We start from the raw sequence: 20,763 nt of genomic DNA, 5'->3' as shown, positions 1-20,763 counted from the left end.
GGAAAAAAAACATAATTGTGTTGTTTGCTCTATAACCTGTTAGTTCATATGCCTTGCTACTGTGACATATAGCGTGATATATAGGCCTAAGGCGGAGACAATAAGACAGTGGCAGAAATACATTTAACCACACCTTTGTTTCATCACAAAAATGAGAGCAACAAAGCATATTACATGGAACAAACAGTTACATCAGTGGAGGCCGCTGAGGGGAAGACGGCTCGTAATAATGGCTGGAACAGAGTGATGGAATGGCATCAAACCATATGTTTGATGTATTCGATACCTTTACCCTATTCCGCTCCAGCCATTACCACAAGCCCGTCTTCCCAAATTAAGGTGGCACCAACCTCCTGTGAGTTACATGACCTACAGCATGATCAAGGAAGTTAATGTTTCCGTCATTTTCGGATCACTAAACAACTATTGATTTAGAACCACAGAGTTACCGCAAGTCGCAAAGAAAACAGGAGCTGCCTCCACTATTCCAGCACCGTTTCAACTTCAACATTTCAACATCATCAAATCATATATGCTTTGTCTAATACAGTGACAACCAAAAGATACCAAAAACAATTTAGTCTAATCAACGTAAGCTAAATATGATGTGATATAGAACTGTGGGCACCTTTAATGAATGTCTATAGAACTGATTACTGTGTGTGTGTGTGTGTGTGCGTGCAAGTAGAAAAAACATGACTCACCCTACTTGTAGCGAAACGCCAATGACATCCTTCATGTTGATGAAACGGTCAATGACTCTGTCATACAGTAGGCCTAAACACTTAGTTGTTGTTGTCCTAGGCTACCTGGCTAAAATGTTTGCTCGCTAGCCTAACTTACTCTCAAGGGCAACGATGCGCCAGGCCAGCTAGATTACATTAACCTACTACATCTAGCTACATATTTAACTTCCATCCTCTCAGGCCAGGGGCACAATGTATGAATTTATGTTTGGATCAGAATCGTCATTGTAATCATTGGCCAGTACGGAGATTTAAGTAAAACCAGCACAAATCCCTATCTCCATCAATGGCTAATTTAGGAACGAGACGATTTTAGCTAGCTAGCCACTGGAGAACAACGACACTACACAATGCAACAATTCAAGTTTCTGTAAATGATGTTTTGCTTTTGATATGATTGGTGTGAAGCCAAATCCAAACAGGCTTTTTTTTGGTATGCCAGGACCATTCACAGTTGAGCTCAACGCTGATTGCCTATTATTTTATTTGGTATCAAGGGAGGCCAAATGCTCGCTGGCTTTCCTTACATTCAATGCTATGGGCAGCAACAATGTCATACCCTTTTTGGCCAGACAGCATCAGATGGGCTACACATACTGAGACAGAGGGGATATATTTTGCTCACTCGGATGCTTTCTCCATTGAGATACAAGGAAAATTATGAAACACAGAGACAAAATAAATTATTTATATGTTTTTTGGGGGGGAAGCCTGGTTTCCTTGGCATCTATGAATAGTGAAGGCCGCTGAGGGTAGAACGGCTCATAATAATGGCTGGAACGGAACTAATGGAATGGCATCAAACACATGGAAACCATTTGTTTGATGTATTTGATACCATTCCACCTATTATGCTCCAGTCATTAACATGAGCCCGTTCTCTCCAATTAAGGTGCCACCAACCTCATGTGATGAATACCTGCCACTGGTTTAGCCAGGGAAACCTGTTCTTATTATACCTCGGTAGGAAAACCGGGGAAAACTAGCTCAGGCCATGTGCGTGTGTGTATGCCATCCCACCCATTCCGCTTCAGTCATTAACATGAGCAGTTCTCCCCAATTAAGGTGCCACCAACCTCATGTGATGAATACCTGCCACTGGTTTAGCCAGGGAAACCCGTTCTTACTATACCTCAGTGGGAAAACCAGCTCGGGCCACAAGACTAATTCAGGAGAACTTTTGTTTTATGGCCTTATATCAGGAGCTGGTGACGAAAGGTTTGATTAAACAATTCAGACTGAAACAAATAAATCAGATTACTTATTTATATGTAAGTATAGCAAATCAATATACAATCCCGAAATCAGCTGTAATTGTCAATAGTAAAACAAAGCTTAAAATGATATTTGAGTGAACTCTGAACCCTAAACACAGAAAATGAATGGTGAATTCGACTGGACACAGTAGACTCCTCCTCGTATTTATTTACACATTTTGGCGTGGTGTCATTGCACAATGGAACAACTGAAGAAAGATGTGAAATTTAATCCATCAACAACAGCCAATTTCTTTTCACGGGTGTTTTTCTGGTAAGTACTTGTTTACAGTTAACACTAGCTCGATCTTTTGAAAGTAGCCAGTTAGTAAGGTGGCTGGCTATTAAGGGTGCGTTCGTAAATTCGCTCTGGCTATCTACTCCGATTTCAGAGCACTCTTGTCTGAGTGTGCCAGAGTTCAGAATAACAGGAATTTACGAACGCTCAACACCCGTTGACTATGGCAGGTGTCAGTAAACGTAGGCCAAAAAAGCGTGATTAAATTGTTGCCAGCAGCACAGTCACCAATGATATGGGTAACATAAAAACAGCCTAATCAGCTCTGCTAGGGCGAGTAAAATGGTCAGCGGTCTCTTCTCATTTGGGTCTGGAAGTAGCTGTATTTGGGTCTGGAAGTAGCTGTATTTGGGTCTGGAAGTAGCTGTATTTGGGTCTGGAAGTAGCTGTATTTGGGTCTGGAAGTAGCTGTAATGTAGTGAACATTATGCCACAATCCAGTCCGTGTATTCATTCTGTGGGGTTCCAGTTCCATGTTTTACAGTAGCCAGACAGTAGGAGTGATATGCCATGTGAACTATAACGCCGGCATACTTAGGAGTAAAGTTAAACTAAAGTATACGAACGCCCGGACATCAGTTCTTCTAAACATAAGACATCTAAACAACTGTGGATGTTACATTTGGCGACGAGTGAAACGCACAAGAGGCGAATGCAATTTACAAGACGAACTACGTGCCTATGTGAGTAAACGCAGATAGCAACAACAGCCTAGTTAACATTGTACATTACAATACCATGATGTGCACACAGGACCGAGTTCAATCGGCTCGAGGTCGAAAAAATGGATCAACAGATTCAACAATTTTCTAGTGGCATTAGACATCGCGGATAACACACAGAAAAGGGCATTACTGTTACACTATGCAGGGTCGGATGTGTACGATATATTTGACACACTGCAAGATACCGGAGCAGCTGATGGCTATGACACAGCTGTAGTCAAGCTCAATGCATATTTCTGTCCAAAAGTCAACACAGAATATGAAACCTACGTTCAGGCATACAAGACAAAATGAAAACGAAACCTTGGATGCTTACCACACAAGATTGGGGCAATTAGCATACACATGCGAGTTTGCAAACGTTGATAAAGAAATCAAGTCACAGATAATACTAAGCTGCAGTTCTGCGCGCCTCCGCCGGATGGCGCTAAAGGATGGTTCAATGGCTTTCCAACAGCTACTTGATACAGGCAGGGCAGATGTCGGATAAACAAGCTGCAGGCATTGAGAATGCTCAATCAAAATCACAAAAATAACTCAGTGCGTGCTGTACAAAAGAAAAAATATAACAAAAGCCAGGGATATGAAAGTGACAAACGTCAAAACAGAACATGTAATAACTGTGGAGGAAAATTCCCACATGATGGAGGACAAACAAACTGCCCTGCAGGGGGGAAAAGATGTGAAGGATGTGGAAAGTTGAATCACTTTCCAAGAATGTTGTAGATCAAACCACAGAGTCCACTCCTCCATGCTGAAAAACTAACCCAATGGCGTCCGAAACGTAACATAAAGTGCAGTCACATGATGACAAGACACTAAAACAAAACACCTCACCAAGCTTGGATGATTATGTGTGTACACTACAGAAACCGTCGCAACCACACATCCAAGTTACCATTATGAACACAACTGTGGATGTTAATAGTGATTTGGGAGCACGTGTTAACATTGTTGATGAAAAAACAGGCTAAGGCAAATATCTTTGCTTATGGCTCACCCGAACCATTTCCACTGAGAGAAATTCACTTCACCAATCCGCTCCAAGACTAAGACGGTGGATACCACTTTCTATGTAATCAAAGGTGACTCTGGCTCACTACTTAGCTGTCAGACAGCAAAAGACATTGGACTTCTGAAAATAATCAACCCACTATCCACCCCAGCTGAACCAACTGATGGTTCATTTATAAGCCAGCTTACCAATGAATACCAGGACCTCTTCCAAGGTATAGGAAAACTGACTTTCAAGTGAAGCTGCACATTGATGACACAGTGCAACCAGCAGTACAACCACACAGGAGGATTCCTTTTCACGTGAGCGAAAAAGTTCAACAAGAGCTTGACACACTTAAAAGCCAAGAAGTTGGAAAAAATCAGCGGGCCAACGCCATGTATATCCCCAATAATGGTCACACCAAAACCCAAGACGCCTGATAAAGTTTGTCTGTGTCGACATGCGCCTTCCGAACACAGCAATTCAACGTGAACGACACATCACACCAACGGTTGACGACCTCATCCATGATCTGAATGGAGCAGTGGTGTTCTCCAAGCTAGATCTTAATGCTGGATACCACCAGCTTGAGTTACATCCAGACTCAAGGTACATCACAACCTTCACTACACATACTGGCCTATTGAGATACACCAGACTGAACTCTGGCATAAATTCAGCTGCCGAGGTGTTTCAAAATGCAATACAGCAAGTGCTGCAAGGCATTCCCAACGTGAGAAACGTGAGCGACGACATCCTCGTCTACGGTAGATCTCAAGATGAACACAATGCGAGTCTTAAAGCTGTGTTTCAGAGAATGCGAAAGATCTCACGCTGAACAAAGAAATGTGAATACAGCAAAACAACGAGTGTTTACAACCATGTTTTCTCAGAGAAATGCATTTCGGAGGATCCAAAGAAAATCAAAGCCATACAGAATCTGCCAGCACCTCAAAATGCCTCGGAAGTCCGCAGTCTACTGGGCATGATACAATACTGCTCACAGTTCATACCAGATTTTGCAACAGCCACACAGCCTCTTCATGAGCTCAGAAGAAAAGATCACACCTGGTCATGGGGACCACAGCACCAGTCTGCGATGGAAAAATTAAGAACCTGTCTGATGCAGCACACGACGACAGCCCACTTTGACCCAGCCAAGAGGTCGACACTGTTAGTTGGTTTAGGTGCCATACTAAGTCGGCACAACCCTACAAGTGATAAAGACGCACGTATCATTGAATATACCTGCAGAGCGCTCTGAGGTTGAACAGCGCTACTCACAAACCGAGAGAGAAGTTCTGCCGATCATCTGGGCATGCGAACACTTTCACTTGTATCTCTATGGAGCTCACTTCACAGACCATAAACCACTAGAGCTTATCACCACCCACACCCCCAGCATGACTTGAGCGATGGAGACTGAGACGACAACCATACAACTACACTGAAGTACAAAGCCGGTAAAGACAACCCTGCCGACTACATGTCAAGACATCCCATCGCAGGGGAAACCCCACAAAGAACCTCTCGCATGGCAGAGGAATATGTGAACTTTATCATTGACAACACAGTTCCCAAAGCGATGACTCTAGAAGAGGTGCAAGAAGAAAGAAAGAGACTCAGCTCTACAGAAGGTGATGCGCCTATTGTCCACAGGAACCTGGCAAGATTCACCATGTGACACACAAGATGCTGATTTACAAACATTAAAAGCACTATTTCGCATGAGACATGAACTAACTAATCAACGCACAAGCAAACGTCATCCTGAGAGGAACACGGCTCGTTCTTCCAATCTCTCTCCAAAAAAAAGCAATCAATCTAGTTCACACAGGACATCCTAGGTATTGTGAAAACAAAACACCTACTGAGAGAGGTGTGGTTTCCAGGCATAGATGACATTGTGGTAAAAAGCAATTCAGCACTGCATTCCATGTCAATCTGCCACTGTAGAAAATCATATGAAACCACTGTCTGTCGAAACTACCCAAAGGTCCATGGCTAGAAGTATCAGTCGATTTCTGCGGGCCTTTCCCATCGCGTGACTACCTACTTGTAGTTGCTGACGAATACTCAAGGTATCCGGAAGTTAAAATTGAAGTCCACTTCTGTCCTTCCCAAGCTTGACAAAGTTTTCTCCTCCTTTGGAGTACCTGAGATTGACGGGAGGTCCATTGTAAAAACAGACAATGGACAATCCTTCACAGATTTCAGCCACTACCTTGGATTTAAACATAGAAAGATGACACCTTACTGGCCGAGAGCTAAATCCGAAGCAAAATGCTTCATGAGAACACAAGAAAACTGTCACAGCCACAAACTCTGAAGGAAAACCTTGGAAACAAAATCTCTACAGTTTTCAGGGGAAACTACCGCGCAAACCCTCACGGAACTACTCCACAAACCCCAGCAGAGCTGATGTTTGGAAGAAAACTCTGCACTACACTTCCCACAATGCCTCACTTTGCACTAAACACCAAGCTACGTGACACTGATCAACGTGCAAAGCAACGCATGAGACTGCTGACTACAAGAACCGAGCATGACCCTCCACACTCAAACCAGGAGACACGGTACTCTGCCGTCATCAAATCAAAGGAAAACTCATGACTCCCTACGATCCTAAACCTTAAGTTGTGAGAATCAAAGGTTCGGTGATTTACAGTGATGCGTTCTGGATGTCTGTAAACCAGAAACTCATCATTCTTCAAAAAGCTCCCACCGTTAATACCTGTTGACTTCGACCCCGAGCTGTCGGAAGAAGACGACCTGAACACTTGTCCACAGGACGCTGAACAACCAGATCAAGACCCAGTTCCAAACCCTCGATACCCTATGAGAACCAATAGAAGACCTCCAAGATATCTATTTGAAGAGAAGTAATTAATCAAGTTCAAAAACGGTGAAATAGTTAACCTTAATGTTGTATCCCAAGTGAATTTTATACCGACCAGTAGTGATAACCTAAGTTTCTTTATTTTGAAATAAGGGAGGGATGTAATGTAGTGAACATTATGCCACAATCCAGTCCGTGTATTCATACTGTGGGGTTCCAGTTCCATGTTTTACAGTAGCCAGACAGTAGGAGTGATATGCCATGTGAACTATAACGCCGGCATACTTAGGAGTAAAGTTAACCTAAAGTATACGAACGCCCAGACATCAGTCCTTATAAACATAAGACATCTAAACAACTGTGGATGTTACAGTAGCTAGCTAGCTAGCTAGCCAGTTAACTTGGGTGCTTGACTGCCGATGTGAGGTCAGAACGCTCAGATGAACCCTAGGCCTCGTTCAAAGCGTCCAGTCTGCGCTCTGAAGGCTCCGAAAGCTAAACACTCTGAATTTACGAGTGCACTCTGGCATTCCAGATTGAATTTACGAACACAACCTATGCGTTCTATGGAAAATAATTAACAATGTGGAAGGTGTGTATGGAGCCAGATACCTGCCAAAAGGTTGAACGTACACTACCGTTCAAAAGTTTGGGGTCACTTAGAAATGTTTTAAAATAACATCAAATTGATCAGAAATATAGTGTAGACATTGTTAATGTTGTAAATGACTATTGTAGCTGGAAACATCAGATTTGTTAAAAAAAATTATAATAATGGAGTATCTACATAGACGTACAGAGGCACATTATCAGCAACCATCACTCCTGTGTTCCAATGGCACGTTGTGTTAGCTAATTCAAGTTTATCATTTTAAAAGGTTAATTGATCATTAGAAAACCATTTTGCAATTATGTTAGCACATTAAACTGTTGTTCTGATTTAAAGAAGCAATAAAACTGTCCTTTTAAACTAGTGGAGCATCAGCATTTGTGGGTTCGATTCCAGGCTCAAAATGGCCAGAAACTAATAACTTTCTTCTGAAACTCGTCAGTCTATTCTTGTTCTGAGAAATTAAGGCTATTCCATGAGAGAAAATGCCAAGAAACTGAAGATCTCGTACCCGCAAACACCAGTCTCAACATCAACAGTGAAGAGACGACTCCGGGATGCTGGCCTTCTAGGCAGAGTTCCTCTGTCCAGTGTCTGTGTTCTTTTGCCCATCTTAATCTTTTCTTTTTATTGGCCAGTTTGAGATCTTTGCAACTCTGCCTAGAAGGCCAGCATCCCGGAGTCGCCTCTTCACTGCTGACGTTGAGACTGGTGTTTTGTGGGTACTATTTAATGACGCTGACGTACAATAATCCCTTTCAGAGTTTTGGTTTCATCTCAACAACAAAAATAACGTACACCAAATGGCATGTGAGGAGTGCTACCCGAACAAGCATAACACAGTGTATGCATGTATGTATATCTATTTATTTTAGCAAAGTCATGGAAACTGGAAAGAGGTGTCCGGCTCGTTTTTCAAGTTAAGTCGCCATTGTCTATTACTCCTCAGTTGAGTTGACTTCACATTTGATAGCAAATGTAATGGATTTGTTTGCCAGAGCAAGTCTAGACCGCACAAGCTGTATTATGCCGACAACGGTGCAGTTTCAGTCAGCCAGGTGTATCTCTACAGCATGGGCATACCTCTGGGTGAAGTGGACATCCCCATGCATGCACCTTATCAAAATATGACTAATTCAGTACCATCCCGTTCTCGATGCTTTGCCTGAAATCATAACCAGTAGTACACATACCCAGTAGTGCTCTCCACTAGTATTGGCACCCCTGGTAAAAAAAAAAAATTGTTTATGCTCATAGTCTTTCATTCAAAACATTCACAAAAATCTAACCTTTTTAATTAAAATAAAAAATGAATTATCATAAAACATATTGTTTAATTCTCTTGTTTAATTAGGAGTTTTGGCAAGGAGAATGTCTTTGTTCTCCATAGGCTCTCTCCCTCCATACTGAGAGTTTCCACCAGGAATTTATGACCGTTGTAAAACCTGATGTGAGAGAGGGAGGGAGCCACGATATACACCCAAAAGAGTCACATCGTGACACATTGTTTTAACAGTGTTTAATCATGATTTCTGCTGACAGACTTGATAGGCTACATATGTTTTATTATTAAGTTATTGACTGTTCTAAGTTCCCTAGTGGCCAATTTTTCAAAGCTGAAAAAAAAAAAACTTGAGGCGACCCTCAGATAAACATATTTTTTGTGCCCTCTCGGATAAGTGATCATACCTTCTGTAAAATTTAAGAGTTAATGCGTTGATATATGCACATTATAGTAATTAATACCCATGAAATATGCTATTTCTTACCAATTGATAAAATGGGTTTTTCATGCTAGCATTCGTGCCTGCATGTCACAGTCACACAGTAGCAACAACTTGCTGATCTACAACAAAATAATATGCATTTTGTCTTATTTTACTGTTAAATTAACCTTGTATTGTTATACAGTGCCTTGGGAAGGTATTCAAATCCCTTGACTTTTTCCATATTTTGCTACGTTACAGCCTTATTCTGAAATTGATCAAATAAAACATTCCACAGCAATCTACACACAATACCCCATAATGAGAAAGTGAAAACAAGTTGAGTAATTTTGACTAATTTCTTAAAAATAAGACATCAATACCTTATTTACGTACAGTCGGAAGTTTACATACACCTTAGCCAAATACATTTAACCTTGGTTTTTCAGTTTTTTAAACTCAGTTTTTATTTTAGGTCAGTTAGGGTCACCACTTTTATTTTAAGAATGTGAAATGTCAAAATAATAGTTGCGAGTGATTTATTTCAGCTTTTATTTCTTTCATCACATTCCCAGTGGGTCAGAAGTTTACATGCACTCAATTAGTATTTGGTAGCATTGCTTTTAAATTGTTTAACTTCGGTCAAACGTTTTGGGTAGCCTTCCACAAGCTTCCCACAATAAGTTGGGTGAATTTTGGCCCATTCCTCCTGACAGAGCTGGTGTAACTGAGTCGGATTTGTAGGCCTCCTTGCTCGCACACGCTTTTTCAGTTCTGCCCACAAATGTTCTATAGGATTGCGGTCAGGGCTTTGTGATGGCCACTCCAATACTTTGACTTTGTTGTCCTTAAGCCATTTAGTCACAACTTTGGAAGTATGCTTGGGGTCATTGTCCATTTGGAAGACCCATTGGCGACCAAGCTTTAACTTCCTGACTGATGTCTTCAGATGTTGCGTCAATATATCCACATCATTTGCCTTCCTCATGAGGCCATCTATTTTGTGAAGTGCACCAGTCCCTCCTGCAGCAAAGCACCCCCACAACATGATGCTGCCACACCCGTGCTTCACGGTTGGGATGGTGTTCTTCGGCTTGCAAGCATCCGCCTTGCTACTCCAAACATAACGATGGTCATTATGGCCAAACAGTTCTATTTTTGTTTCATCAGACCAGAGGACATTTCTCCAAAAAGTACGATCTTTGTCCCCATGTGCAGTTGCAAACCGTAGTCTGGCTTTTTTATGGCGGTTTTGGAGCAGTGGCTTCTTCCTTGCTGAGCGGCCTTTCAGGTTATGTCGATATAGGACTCGTTTTACTGTGGATATAGATACCTTTGTACCCGTTTCCTCCAGTATCTTCACAGGGTCCTTTGCTTTTGTTCTGGGATTGATTTGCACTTTGCGCACCAAAGTACGTTCATCTCTAGGAGATACTACGCGTCTACTTCCTGAGCGGTATGAGAGCTGCGTGGTCCCATGGTGTTTATGCTTGCGTACTATTGTTTGTACAGATGAATGTGGTACCTTTAGGTGTTTTGGAAATTGCTCCAAAGGATGAAACAGACTTGTGGAGGTCTACAATTCTTTGAGTCTTGGCTGATTTCTTTTGATTTTCCCATGATGTCAAGCAAAGAGGCACTGAGTTTGAAGGTAGGCCTTGAAATACATCCACAGGTACACCTCCGATAGGCTAATTGACATCATTTGAGTCAATCAGAAGCTTCTAAAGCCATGACATCATTTTCTGGAGTTTTCCAAGCTGTTTAAAGGCACAGTCAACTTAGTGTAACTTCTGACCCACTGGAATTGTGATACAGTGACTTATAAGTGAAATAATCTGTCTGTAAATAATTGTTGGAAAAATGACTTGTCATGCACAAAGATTTCCTAACCGACTTGCCAAACCTATAGTTTGTTAACAAGAAATTTGTGGAGTGGTTGAAAAACAAGTGTTAATGACTCCAACCTAAGTGTAGGTAAACTTCCCACTTCAACTGTAAGTATTCAGACCCTTTGCAATGAGACTCGAAATTAACCTCCGGTGCATCCTGTTTCCATTGATCATCCTAGAGATGTTTCTACAACTTGGAGTCCACCTGTGGTAAATTCAATTGATTGGACATGATTTGGAAAGGAACAGACCTGTCTATATAAGGTCCCACAGTTGACCGTGCATGTCAGAGCAAAAACCAAGCCATGAGGTCGAAGCAATTGTCCGCAGAGCTCCGAGACAGAATTGTGTCGAGGCACAGATCTGGGAAAGGGTACCAAAACATTTCTGCAGCATTGAAGGTCCCCAAGAACACAGTGGCCTTCATCATTCTTAAATGGAAGAAGTTTAGAACCAACAAGACTCTTCCTAGAGCTGGCCGCCCGGCCAAAATGAGAAATCTGGGGAGAAGGGCCTTGGTCAGGGAGGTGACCAAGAACTCGAAGGTCACGCACCTAAAAACGCTCAGACCATGAGAAACGAGATTCTCTGGTCTGATGAAACCAAGATTGAACTCTTCGGCCTGATTGCCAAGCGTCACTTCTGGAGGCAACCTGGCACCATACCTATGGTGAAGCATTGTGGTGGCAGCATCATGCTGTGTGGTGTTTTTCAGCGGCAGGGATTGGGAGACTAGTCAGGATCCTTGATGAAAACCTTCTCAGGACCTCAGACTGGGGCCAACGTTCACCTTCCAACAGGAAAATTACCTTAAGTACACAGCCAAGACAACGCAGAAGTGGCTTTGGGACAAGTCTCTGAATGTCCTTGAGTGGCCTAGCCAGAGCCCGGACTTGAACTCGATTGAACATCTCTGGAGAGATCTGAAAATAGCTGTGCAGCAATGCTCCCCATCCAACCTGACAGAGCTTGAGAGGATCTGCAGAGAAGAATGGGAGAAACTCCCCAAATACAGGTGTGCCAAGCTTGTACCGTCATACCCAAGAAGGCTCAAGGCTGTAATTGCTGCCAAAGTGCCTAGAGCAAGTACTGCGTACAGGGTCTGAATACTTATGTAAATGTGATCCTTTTTAAATTTATTTTTATATATACATTAAAAAAACTTTTTGCTTTGTCATTATGGGTGCGTGTGTTTTGTAGATTTGGGGGGGGGTGTAATCAATTTTAGAATAATGCTGTAACAAAATGTGGGAAAAGTAAAGTGGTCTGAATACTTTCCAAAGGGGATACATTTTAAATTTGACGTTTTTACAAGTTTGGCTTGAAGGGTAGCATAGCACAAAAGCACTCCCTCTATGCAGAATGTAAATGGCTATAAATACATATGGTTCAACTGGCTTTAGATAGACAAGTTCAACTAACAAGAATAGCAGTACAGCAAATGTGAATCAGCTTTCAGATAATGAATTGAAAGTGGTGTGTGTTAGTCTTTGTGCATGGCTTCTTATTCACAGAGGGCCAGTGTGGGTACAGGGTTGTGTTCTAACCAAACAAAATCACACCTGATTCAACTAATCAGGTCTTGAGTTAAGTCTTTGATTAGTTGAATCAGGTGTGTGTACTGATTGGCAAGAACAAAAGCCTAAGTGTACATTCATATCTGTGGATACAATTGGACACCCCCCTGTTACGAGTGCTACTTTCATCATGATGAATAGTAATGATTAGTTTATTTGAATAACTTTAGGGGACATTTTATTTAAATGTCCGTTTGTAAGTTTTAGACATTTGGAAATGAATTATATAAGAGGTGGGCTTATTTGGAACACACATGGGCTGAAAGCGTACATTCAGTACCCATTAAGCTCAGTCTGGACTTTTCACATATTTTATCAAATATTTGTATCTCTTGTTAAAAAATGTTGTAAGTAAAGTCATAACTTGATCAGAGATTCATCTTACATTTTATCTCCACTTAATTTTTTTATTTGATTTCCCCCCCCCCCCCCCAAGAATGAGGGCAGTGTGTATTAGAAATTTCTAAACTTAGATTTTGGTGGGCTTATTAGGTACACTTACCATATCAACAATAGATTAATAAAACAAATACTAAAATATAGTTTTGGGGTGGAATTTTCCTTTAAGTGTCAGTGGTCTTTTTAAAGAGAATCTGGATATTCTCTGCTGTTACATGCCCATTTCAGGTATTAAAACCCCAAATATGGTTGTACTTGTATTACTCTTGTTTATATTTTTGTTGTCTTTTGAGTCTTGTAAACAATCAATGTAAAGCATCTATTACATTTGAGAGCAGTTACATTTCTCCAGCCACATCGTTCAGTTGAAGTGGCGGGGCTGGCCACAGACAATGCTGCCTGATTATCCATTCAATGCTGCCTGATTATCCATTCAATGCTGCCTGATTATCCATCCAGCGTTTTCCAGGGTTAGGAAACACCACAAAATCAGTAGAGCAAAGCAAGCAAACTGATCACAGGTCAGTCAAAGTTAAGCATCTATCCCATGTGTCATAAAGCACCACTAGAGTTCAGAGAGAATGTTGCACAGTGTTGATGCACAGTGTGATGAACTGCTTGTTTTGAGCAAGATAATGAACAAGGTAACAGTAGCTAGGTTTCCATTCAATTAGCGACAGATTTCCATGCAAATATTTAAAAAATCTGCAATAAACAAGTTGCACGTTTTAGACCAGAGATGTTTCCATCAAACTGACTTTTTGCGGATAAAAGGCTGTGCATGATTACGCATTGCACATCAAAATAACTTTTGCCATTTAAATTCCCATGTACTAAATGGGAGTTCAGTACATGGGTGCACGTTTTGGTTTTTGCCCTACCACTATACAGCAGATAAAAATAATTCAAGCTTGATGAGTTGGTTATTTCAATCAGCTGTGTAGTGGCAGGGCAAAAAACTAAACGTGTACCCAGGGAGGGCCCCAGGACCGAGTTTGGGAAACCCTGCTTTAACCAACAGCTCGCAGATGCAGTGTGGGTAGGCTACCTACATTATGAAATTATTATGGATAACAGCGATTTATTATTTGTCAAACGGCAGCCAAGCATCGATCATGTCGCCAGAATAAGACCCTCGATATTTATTGGAAAGGAGCATCAAACTCCTCATCTTGCAAATTCAGCACCCTGTGAAGTTCATCATAATTGATTTAATCTGTATCTTAAACTGCATGCTTTCCCAAGTCGTAGTGGGAGGACCACACAACATATCTCATGACTCCAAATGTACTACGATATTATGGTTATCTTATCAATATTTGCGCATAGAGGGTTTCCACTGCCATTTCTCGCATAATTCATTTTACCGACACAATAAGATCCCACCATGTCGAACAAACAAATTCTATTTTAAATTGTACCGGTGTGGTTTGTGGTACTGAGAAAGGGAAAAAGTACACAGTGTTCCTTGCATTTAGATGTAAAAACATTGTTCTTGCATGCATATTGATCATGCAACAGTTGCCACCTGTATCATACTAATTCCTTTATCAGTGACACTGCTGAGGGAGAGTGCCTGAGGTCATGTAAAGTTGGCTGACACAACTAAAACAAATGAGCTATTAGTTAACACTTGAACCCTGAATCAGTAATTCGTAATTAAGAAGCTTTATCTTTCAAGGTACATTTTAATTTGTTACTCTTCAACCAAGTTGTCGTAGGGCAGTGCAAACAAACCAGGCCCTCCTCCTACATGTATATCCTAATAAAATAAAAAATATAAAGCAGAACATTTAGTACAGTGCATTTTGACATTGGGGTTCATGGATTAAATGTTGCTCATACACATCCACTTCCTATTTTGTGTTCTCTTTCCTCAATGTGCATTGGTTAATTATTGCATTAGTTAATTGGTTATTGCACTGGCTAATTATTGCATTGGTTATTGCATTGGTTAATTAATACATTGGTTAATTAACCTGCTCTCTCTCTCCTTTTTCTTTATAAGTTGGGTAACCCCTTTATTCAGTATTGGAAATAAGCGGAGGCTAGAGGAAGATGACATGTACCATGTGCTTCCTGATGATGCTTCTCAGGTCCTGGGAGAGGAACTACAGAGGTATGACATACTGTGGCCCAGCTCTATTTTGCTCCCTAGGGCCTAGCCCTATCCCCTAGCCTAGCCCTAGCCCTGTCCCTAGGACATTGTCCTATCCCCTAGCCTAGCCCTTTCCCTAGGACATTGTCCTATCCCCTAGCCCTATCCCCTAGCCTAGCCCTGTCCCTAGGACATTGTCCTAGCCCTATCCCCTGGCCTAGCCCTTTCCCTAGGACATTGTCCTATCCCCTAGGACATTGCCCTATCCCCTAGCCCTTTCCTTAGGAAATTGCCCTATCCTCTAGCCTAGCCCTATCCCCTAGCCTAGCCCTATCCCCTAGCCTAGCCCTGTCCCTAGGACATTGCCCTATCCCCTAGCCTAGCCCTATCCCCTAGCCTAGCCCTGTCCCTAGGACATTGCCCTATCCCCTAGCCTAGCCCTATCCCCTAGCCTAGCCCTATCCCCTAGCCTAGCCCTATCCCCTAGCCTAGCCCTGTCCCTAGGACATTGCCCTATCCCCTAGCCTAGCCCTATCCCCTAGCCTAGCCCTGTCCCTAGGACATTGCCCTATCCCCTAGCCTAGCCCTTTCCTTAGGAAATTGCCCTATCCTCTAGCCTAGCCTAATTCCCTAGCCTAGCCCTTTCCCTAGGACATTGCCCTGGCCTAGCCCTATCCCCTAGCCCCTTCCCTAGGACATTGCCCTATCCCCTAGCCTAGCCCTATCCCCTAGCCTAGCCCTTTCCCTAGGACATTGCCCTGGCCTAGCCCTGTCCCCTAGCCTAGCCCTTTCCCTAGGACATTGCCCTTTCCCCTAGCCTAGCCCTATCCCCTAGCCTAGCCCTTTCCCTCTTCATTGTTTACATCCCTTATTGTATTTTTTGTTTTCAGAGCATTGAGAGAGAACTTTCCCTGGCTCTATTTGGAGTTTCATGCTAAACACTGAACTTAGCAGCATTGTGTATTTAGGTTCTGTTTTCTGATCATAGTCTAACAATGTGCTAATCTCTCCAGGCATTGGGATAAGGAGGTTCGAATGGCTGCCAAGGAGCTGCGGATGCCCAAACTCACCAAAGCCATTGTGAAGTGCTATGGGAAACCCTACGCAGTGCTGGGGATCTTTAGTTTCACTGTAGTATGTAGAAATATACGTTTTCCGGTTCTTGAACATAACATTTGACCTATGTACCTATAGTACATAGTAAGTGGGTTTTCTATTCATATATGTCAGCTTTTACAGTGTAAATAAGTGGATTTGAGTTCAGGTTGAAATCTCTCTACCTCTTCTCTTGTTCCTCCAATAGGAGGTGATTAAGGTGATCCAGCCAGTGTTCTTGGGAAAGCTGATCCAGTACTTTGAGAAGTACGATCCTGATGATATGAACGCGCTGTATGAGGCCTCAGCCTACGCTGCTGGTATCTCTCTGTCCACTGTCGCGCTGACCGTCCTCCAAATTCATTATTACTACCACGTCCTGAGGACCGGCATGAAGATACGAGTGGCCATGTGTCACATGATCTACAAGAAGGTCATTATACGCTACATACCTGCATACAGCATTATACAAACTAAAATCTTTAAGAACAATTTACTAGTAAATGTAATTTCCCCCATAGGCCCTGTGTCTCAGCAGTGCAGCGATGGGAAAAACAACCACAGGCCAAATAGTGAACCTGCTATCCAACGATGTCAACAAGTTTGATGAGGTAAAAGCAGGAAGTAAATGCGGTTACTTTGGATGAAATGGTTGAGCACATCATCTCCCTCAGTTCATTCCGTAGGTTTCTGAAGAGTATGGCTGTAGCTTATATGACAGAGGCCCCATATAACAATTGACCCTTTGTCAAATGTACAGGAATGGAATGCACCAATATCCGCAATGCCTTTGAGCCGTCTGTCATCCTGTCCTTGCAACTAAAGTACATAAGTTAAATCCACAGAGAGAACAAAGTCATGGATGAATGGAAAATGCAGATTGCTGCGTAGCACAAATGTTTACAATTATCCGATGCTAAACTCAAACCAGACTGAAGGTATATAACATGGGGAGCCCATGCAGCTTATGAAGACAAGCGTGGCCTGTTGGCCGCTGTAGTAGGTCATGAATCCAGCTCGAAGGCTCATTATCTGTGTTATGCTAAATGCAACTACATAGAAACATGTTACAGCTAAGTGAACCAAGGATCACTGGTCTTTGCAGGTGACCACCAATCTGCACTACCTCTGGATAGCACCTCTGCAGGCTGTGGTGGTTATCATACTCCTGTGGTATGAGATTGGCCCGTCGTGCCTGGCAGGCGTGGCTGTCCTTGTGTTCCTCCTGCCACTACAGACCATGTTTGGAAAGCTCTTCGGCTCCCTCAGGTGAATTACATGACATGGCTTGTACTTAGTGGGGTCTTCTTGAGAAAAGTTGACCTCGTCCTTATCTATAGGGGGCAATGTTTTTCAGTGAGTGGCTCCTATGCTTCATTGACTATGTCAGAGCTACCTTGTTCAATGGTAACCCATAGGTCAACCTATATGTTAAAATGATGTCCTTGTCTTAAACCCCTTTTCTGTTTTGACTAATGATTTACCTCTTAGAACATTCCAAGCACATGTGAAGAAAAGTTAGCTTCATATGTTGGCTGGCAATTGAACCGTGAGCTCTTGCTTGGGCAGTTGTTCACACAATCAACAAAACAAGTGCTGGAAGTAATAGCTTTGATTAGGCGTTATGAAACCCTAAAGCAATGCAGACTTCTCTGATTCTACGAAAGAGTTCTTAGTTGAATGCAATTGAAACATTGCCATCGACTCGTTAAACTCAGGAAACGTCAGTAGTTTCTGTTCACAAAGAGATATGACTGAAGTGACTGAGTGACCTCGTTTTCTTGCAGGAGTAAAACAGCTGCCTTGACTGACAATAGGATACGCACCATGAATGAAGTGGTGTCTGGAATCAGGATCATCAAAATGTATGCCTGGGAGAAGCCCTTCTCAGCACTGGTCAATGATGTCAGAAGGTAAAAACTAAGAAACGTCCTCTCACTGTCAACTGCGTTTATTTTCAGAAACCTTAACATGAGTAAATATTTGTATAAACATAACAAGATTCAACAACTGAGACATAAACTGAACAAGTTCCACAGACATGTGACTAACAGAAATTGAATAATGTCCCTGAACAAAGGGGGGGTCAAAATCAAAAGTAACAGTCAGTATCTGGTGTGGCCACCAGCTGCATTTAGTACTGCAGTGCATCTCCTCCTCATGGACTGCACCAGATTTGCCAGTTCTTGCTGTGAGATGTTACCCCACTCTTCTACCAAGGCACCTGCAAGTTCCTCGACATTTCTGGGGGGAATGGTCCTAGCCCTCACCCTCGGATCCAACAGGTCCCAGACGTGCTCAATGGGATTGAGATCCGGGCTCTTCGCTGGCCATGGCAGAACACTGACATTCCTGTCTTGCAGGAAATCACGCACAGAACAAGCAGTATGGCTGGTGGCATTGTCATGCTGGAGGGTCATGTCAGGATGAGCCTGCAGGAAGGGTACCACATGAGGGAGGAGGATGTCTTCCCTGTAACGCACAGCATTAAGATTGCCTGCAATGACAACAAGCTCAGTCCGATAATGCTGTGACACACCGCCCCAGACCATGACGGACCCTCCACCACCAAATCGATCCCGCGCCAGAGTACAGGCCTCGGTGTAATGCTCATTCCTTGGACGATAAACACCAATCCGACCATCACCCCAAAGTGAGAACCGTGACTTGTCAGTGAAGAGCACTTTTTGCCAGTCCTGTCTGGTCCAGCGACGGTGGGTTTGTACCCATAGGCGACGTTGTTGCCGGTGATGTCTGGTGAGGACCTGCCTTACAACAGGCCTACAAGCCCTCAGTCCAGCCTCTCTCAGCCTATTGCGGACAGTCTGAGCACTGATGGAGGGATTGTGTGTTCCTGGTGTAACTCGGGCAGTTGTTGTTGCCGTCCTGTACCTGTCCCGCAGGTGTGATGTTTGGATGTACCGATCCTGTTCAGGTGTTTCACGTGGTCTGCCACTGCGAGGACGATCAGCTGTCCGTCCGGTCTCCCTGTAGCGCTGTCTTAGGCGTCTCACAGCACAAACATTGCAATTTATTGCCCTGGCCACATCTGCAGTCATCACGCAGATGAGCAGGGACCCTGTTCATCTTTCTTTTGGTGTTTTTCAGAATCAGTTAAAAGGCCTCTTTAGTGTCCTAAGTTTTCATAACCGGGACCTTAATTGCCTACTGTCTGTAAGCTGTTAGTGTCTTAACGACCGTTCCACAGTTGCATGTTCATTAATTGTTTATGGTTCATTGAACAAGCATGGGAAACAGTGTTTAAACCCATTACAATGAAGATCTGTGAAGTTATGTAGCTTTTTACGAATGATCTTTTAAAGGCAGGGTCCTGAAAAAGGGACGTTCGTTTTTTTGCTGAGTTTACAATAGTAACATAAATTGTATATGTTTATTTCTATTATGGGGCGGCAGCGTAGCCTAGTGGTTAGAGCTTTGGGCTAGTAACTGAAAGGTTGCAAGTTCAAATCCCCGAGCTGGCATGGTACAAATCTGTTGTTCTGCCCCTGAACAAGGCAGTGTTCCTAGGCCGTCATTGAAAATAAGAATTTGTTCTTAACTGACTTGCCTAGTTAAATAAGGGTAAAACAAATAAAATATTAGCTGGATACACAAACGGTATGATAAACTAACGACCCTCAGCTAGATGGGATCAATCTCTTTAACGTTCTCATTCCTTGTACTGTCTCAGTCTATTTTGTCCTGATGGTGGTGCTGTGGAGCGATGGTGCATGAACCCTGCCATGGCTGCTTGCAGCTATATTTTTTATAATATCCCTTCTGGGTCAATTAAGATGTATTGATTTAAATTGAAAATAACTTTTGCAAGCTTGCAACTGTTGTTTTCAAAGGGGAATATCAAAAACCTGAAAATAAAAAGGTCATTCCACCAAATTAATACCTTTTGTGTAGTGTAACTTAGGCATTTTTGTGCACATGTTCAACTTAAAGGAGAAATCCATCAAAAACCACTCATTCCTTACATTTATAGTGTTAAATAACACTGTGAGAACAATATTTTTTGTGAACAAATGTTTCATTTTGGTGTTATAATAAGGTTGGTAGCAACATGGAAATCGGTTCCAGCTCAAGTCGACTACAAAATCCGCAATGCTCTCTCTCTATGGGCTGGCTAGCTACCTAGCTTTGTAGCCAAGTTAGCTACACACAATAATACCAAAGACAATATCAGCATGTAAAGTAGCTACTGTAGTTAGCTTTAAAATTGCCTAAACAAACTGCACTCTCAATTTAGGAGTCTACAATCTCACCATGTTCAAACTGCAGATCGATGTGCCTCACAGATTGGTCTAACATTCGCAATGACAGATATACTTTTGAGGAGATAGGAAACCTTACCCATGCACGTCACTGGGCCGCGCGGTGCATTCTGGGCGATTCTGGGACAAGGAGCGCTCTCCTTCAAGGACTGAATGAACTATACTATGATGGTCTCCACCTTGTTATGGTACTGGCTCCACTACTAGCTCCACTACTATACTATGATGGTCTCCACCTTGTTATT

General features: G+C 42.6%; 1 protein-coding gene across 1 annotated transcript in view; it reads left to right on the top strand.

Annotated features, from left to right (window-relative positions):
* The first annotated feature begins 4,482 nt into the window (after positions 1 to 4,482).
* Positions 4,483 to 20,763, top strand: part of LOC120033225 (multidrug resistance-associated protein 4-like) — a 37,292-nt gene continuing 21,011 nt past the window's right edge. The window contains exons 1-7 of the mRNA XM_038979507.1: positions 4,483 to 4,631; positions 15,054 to 15,164; positions 16,157 to 16,277; positions 16,447 to 16,671; positions 16,760 to 16,849; positions 17,344 to 17,507; positions 18,026 to 18,151. Coding sequence (XP_038835435.1) covers positions 4,483 to 4,631; positions 15,054 to 15,164; positions 16,157 to 16,277; positions 16,447 to 16,671; positions 16,760 to 16,849; positions 17,344 to 17,507; positions 18,026 to 18,151 — 986 coding nt within the window. The remainder of the gene's footprint in view (positions 4,632 to 15,053; positions 15,165 to 16,156; positions 16,278 to 16,446; positions 16,672 to 16,759; positions 16,850 to 17,343; positions 17,508 to 18,025; positions 18,152 to 20,763) is intronic.

This window comes from Salvelinus namaycush, chromosome 40 (assembly GCF_016432855.1).
Source record: "Salvelinus namaycush isolate Seneca chromosome 40, SaNama_1.0, whole genome shotgun sequence".
In the NCBI taxonomy this organism is placed as follows: domain Eukaryota; kingdom Metazoa; phylum Chordata; class Actinopteri; order Salmoniformes; family Salmonidae; genus Salvelinus; species Salvelinus namaycush.
This window is presented reverse-complemented; position numbering and strand designations above follow the sequence as displayed.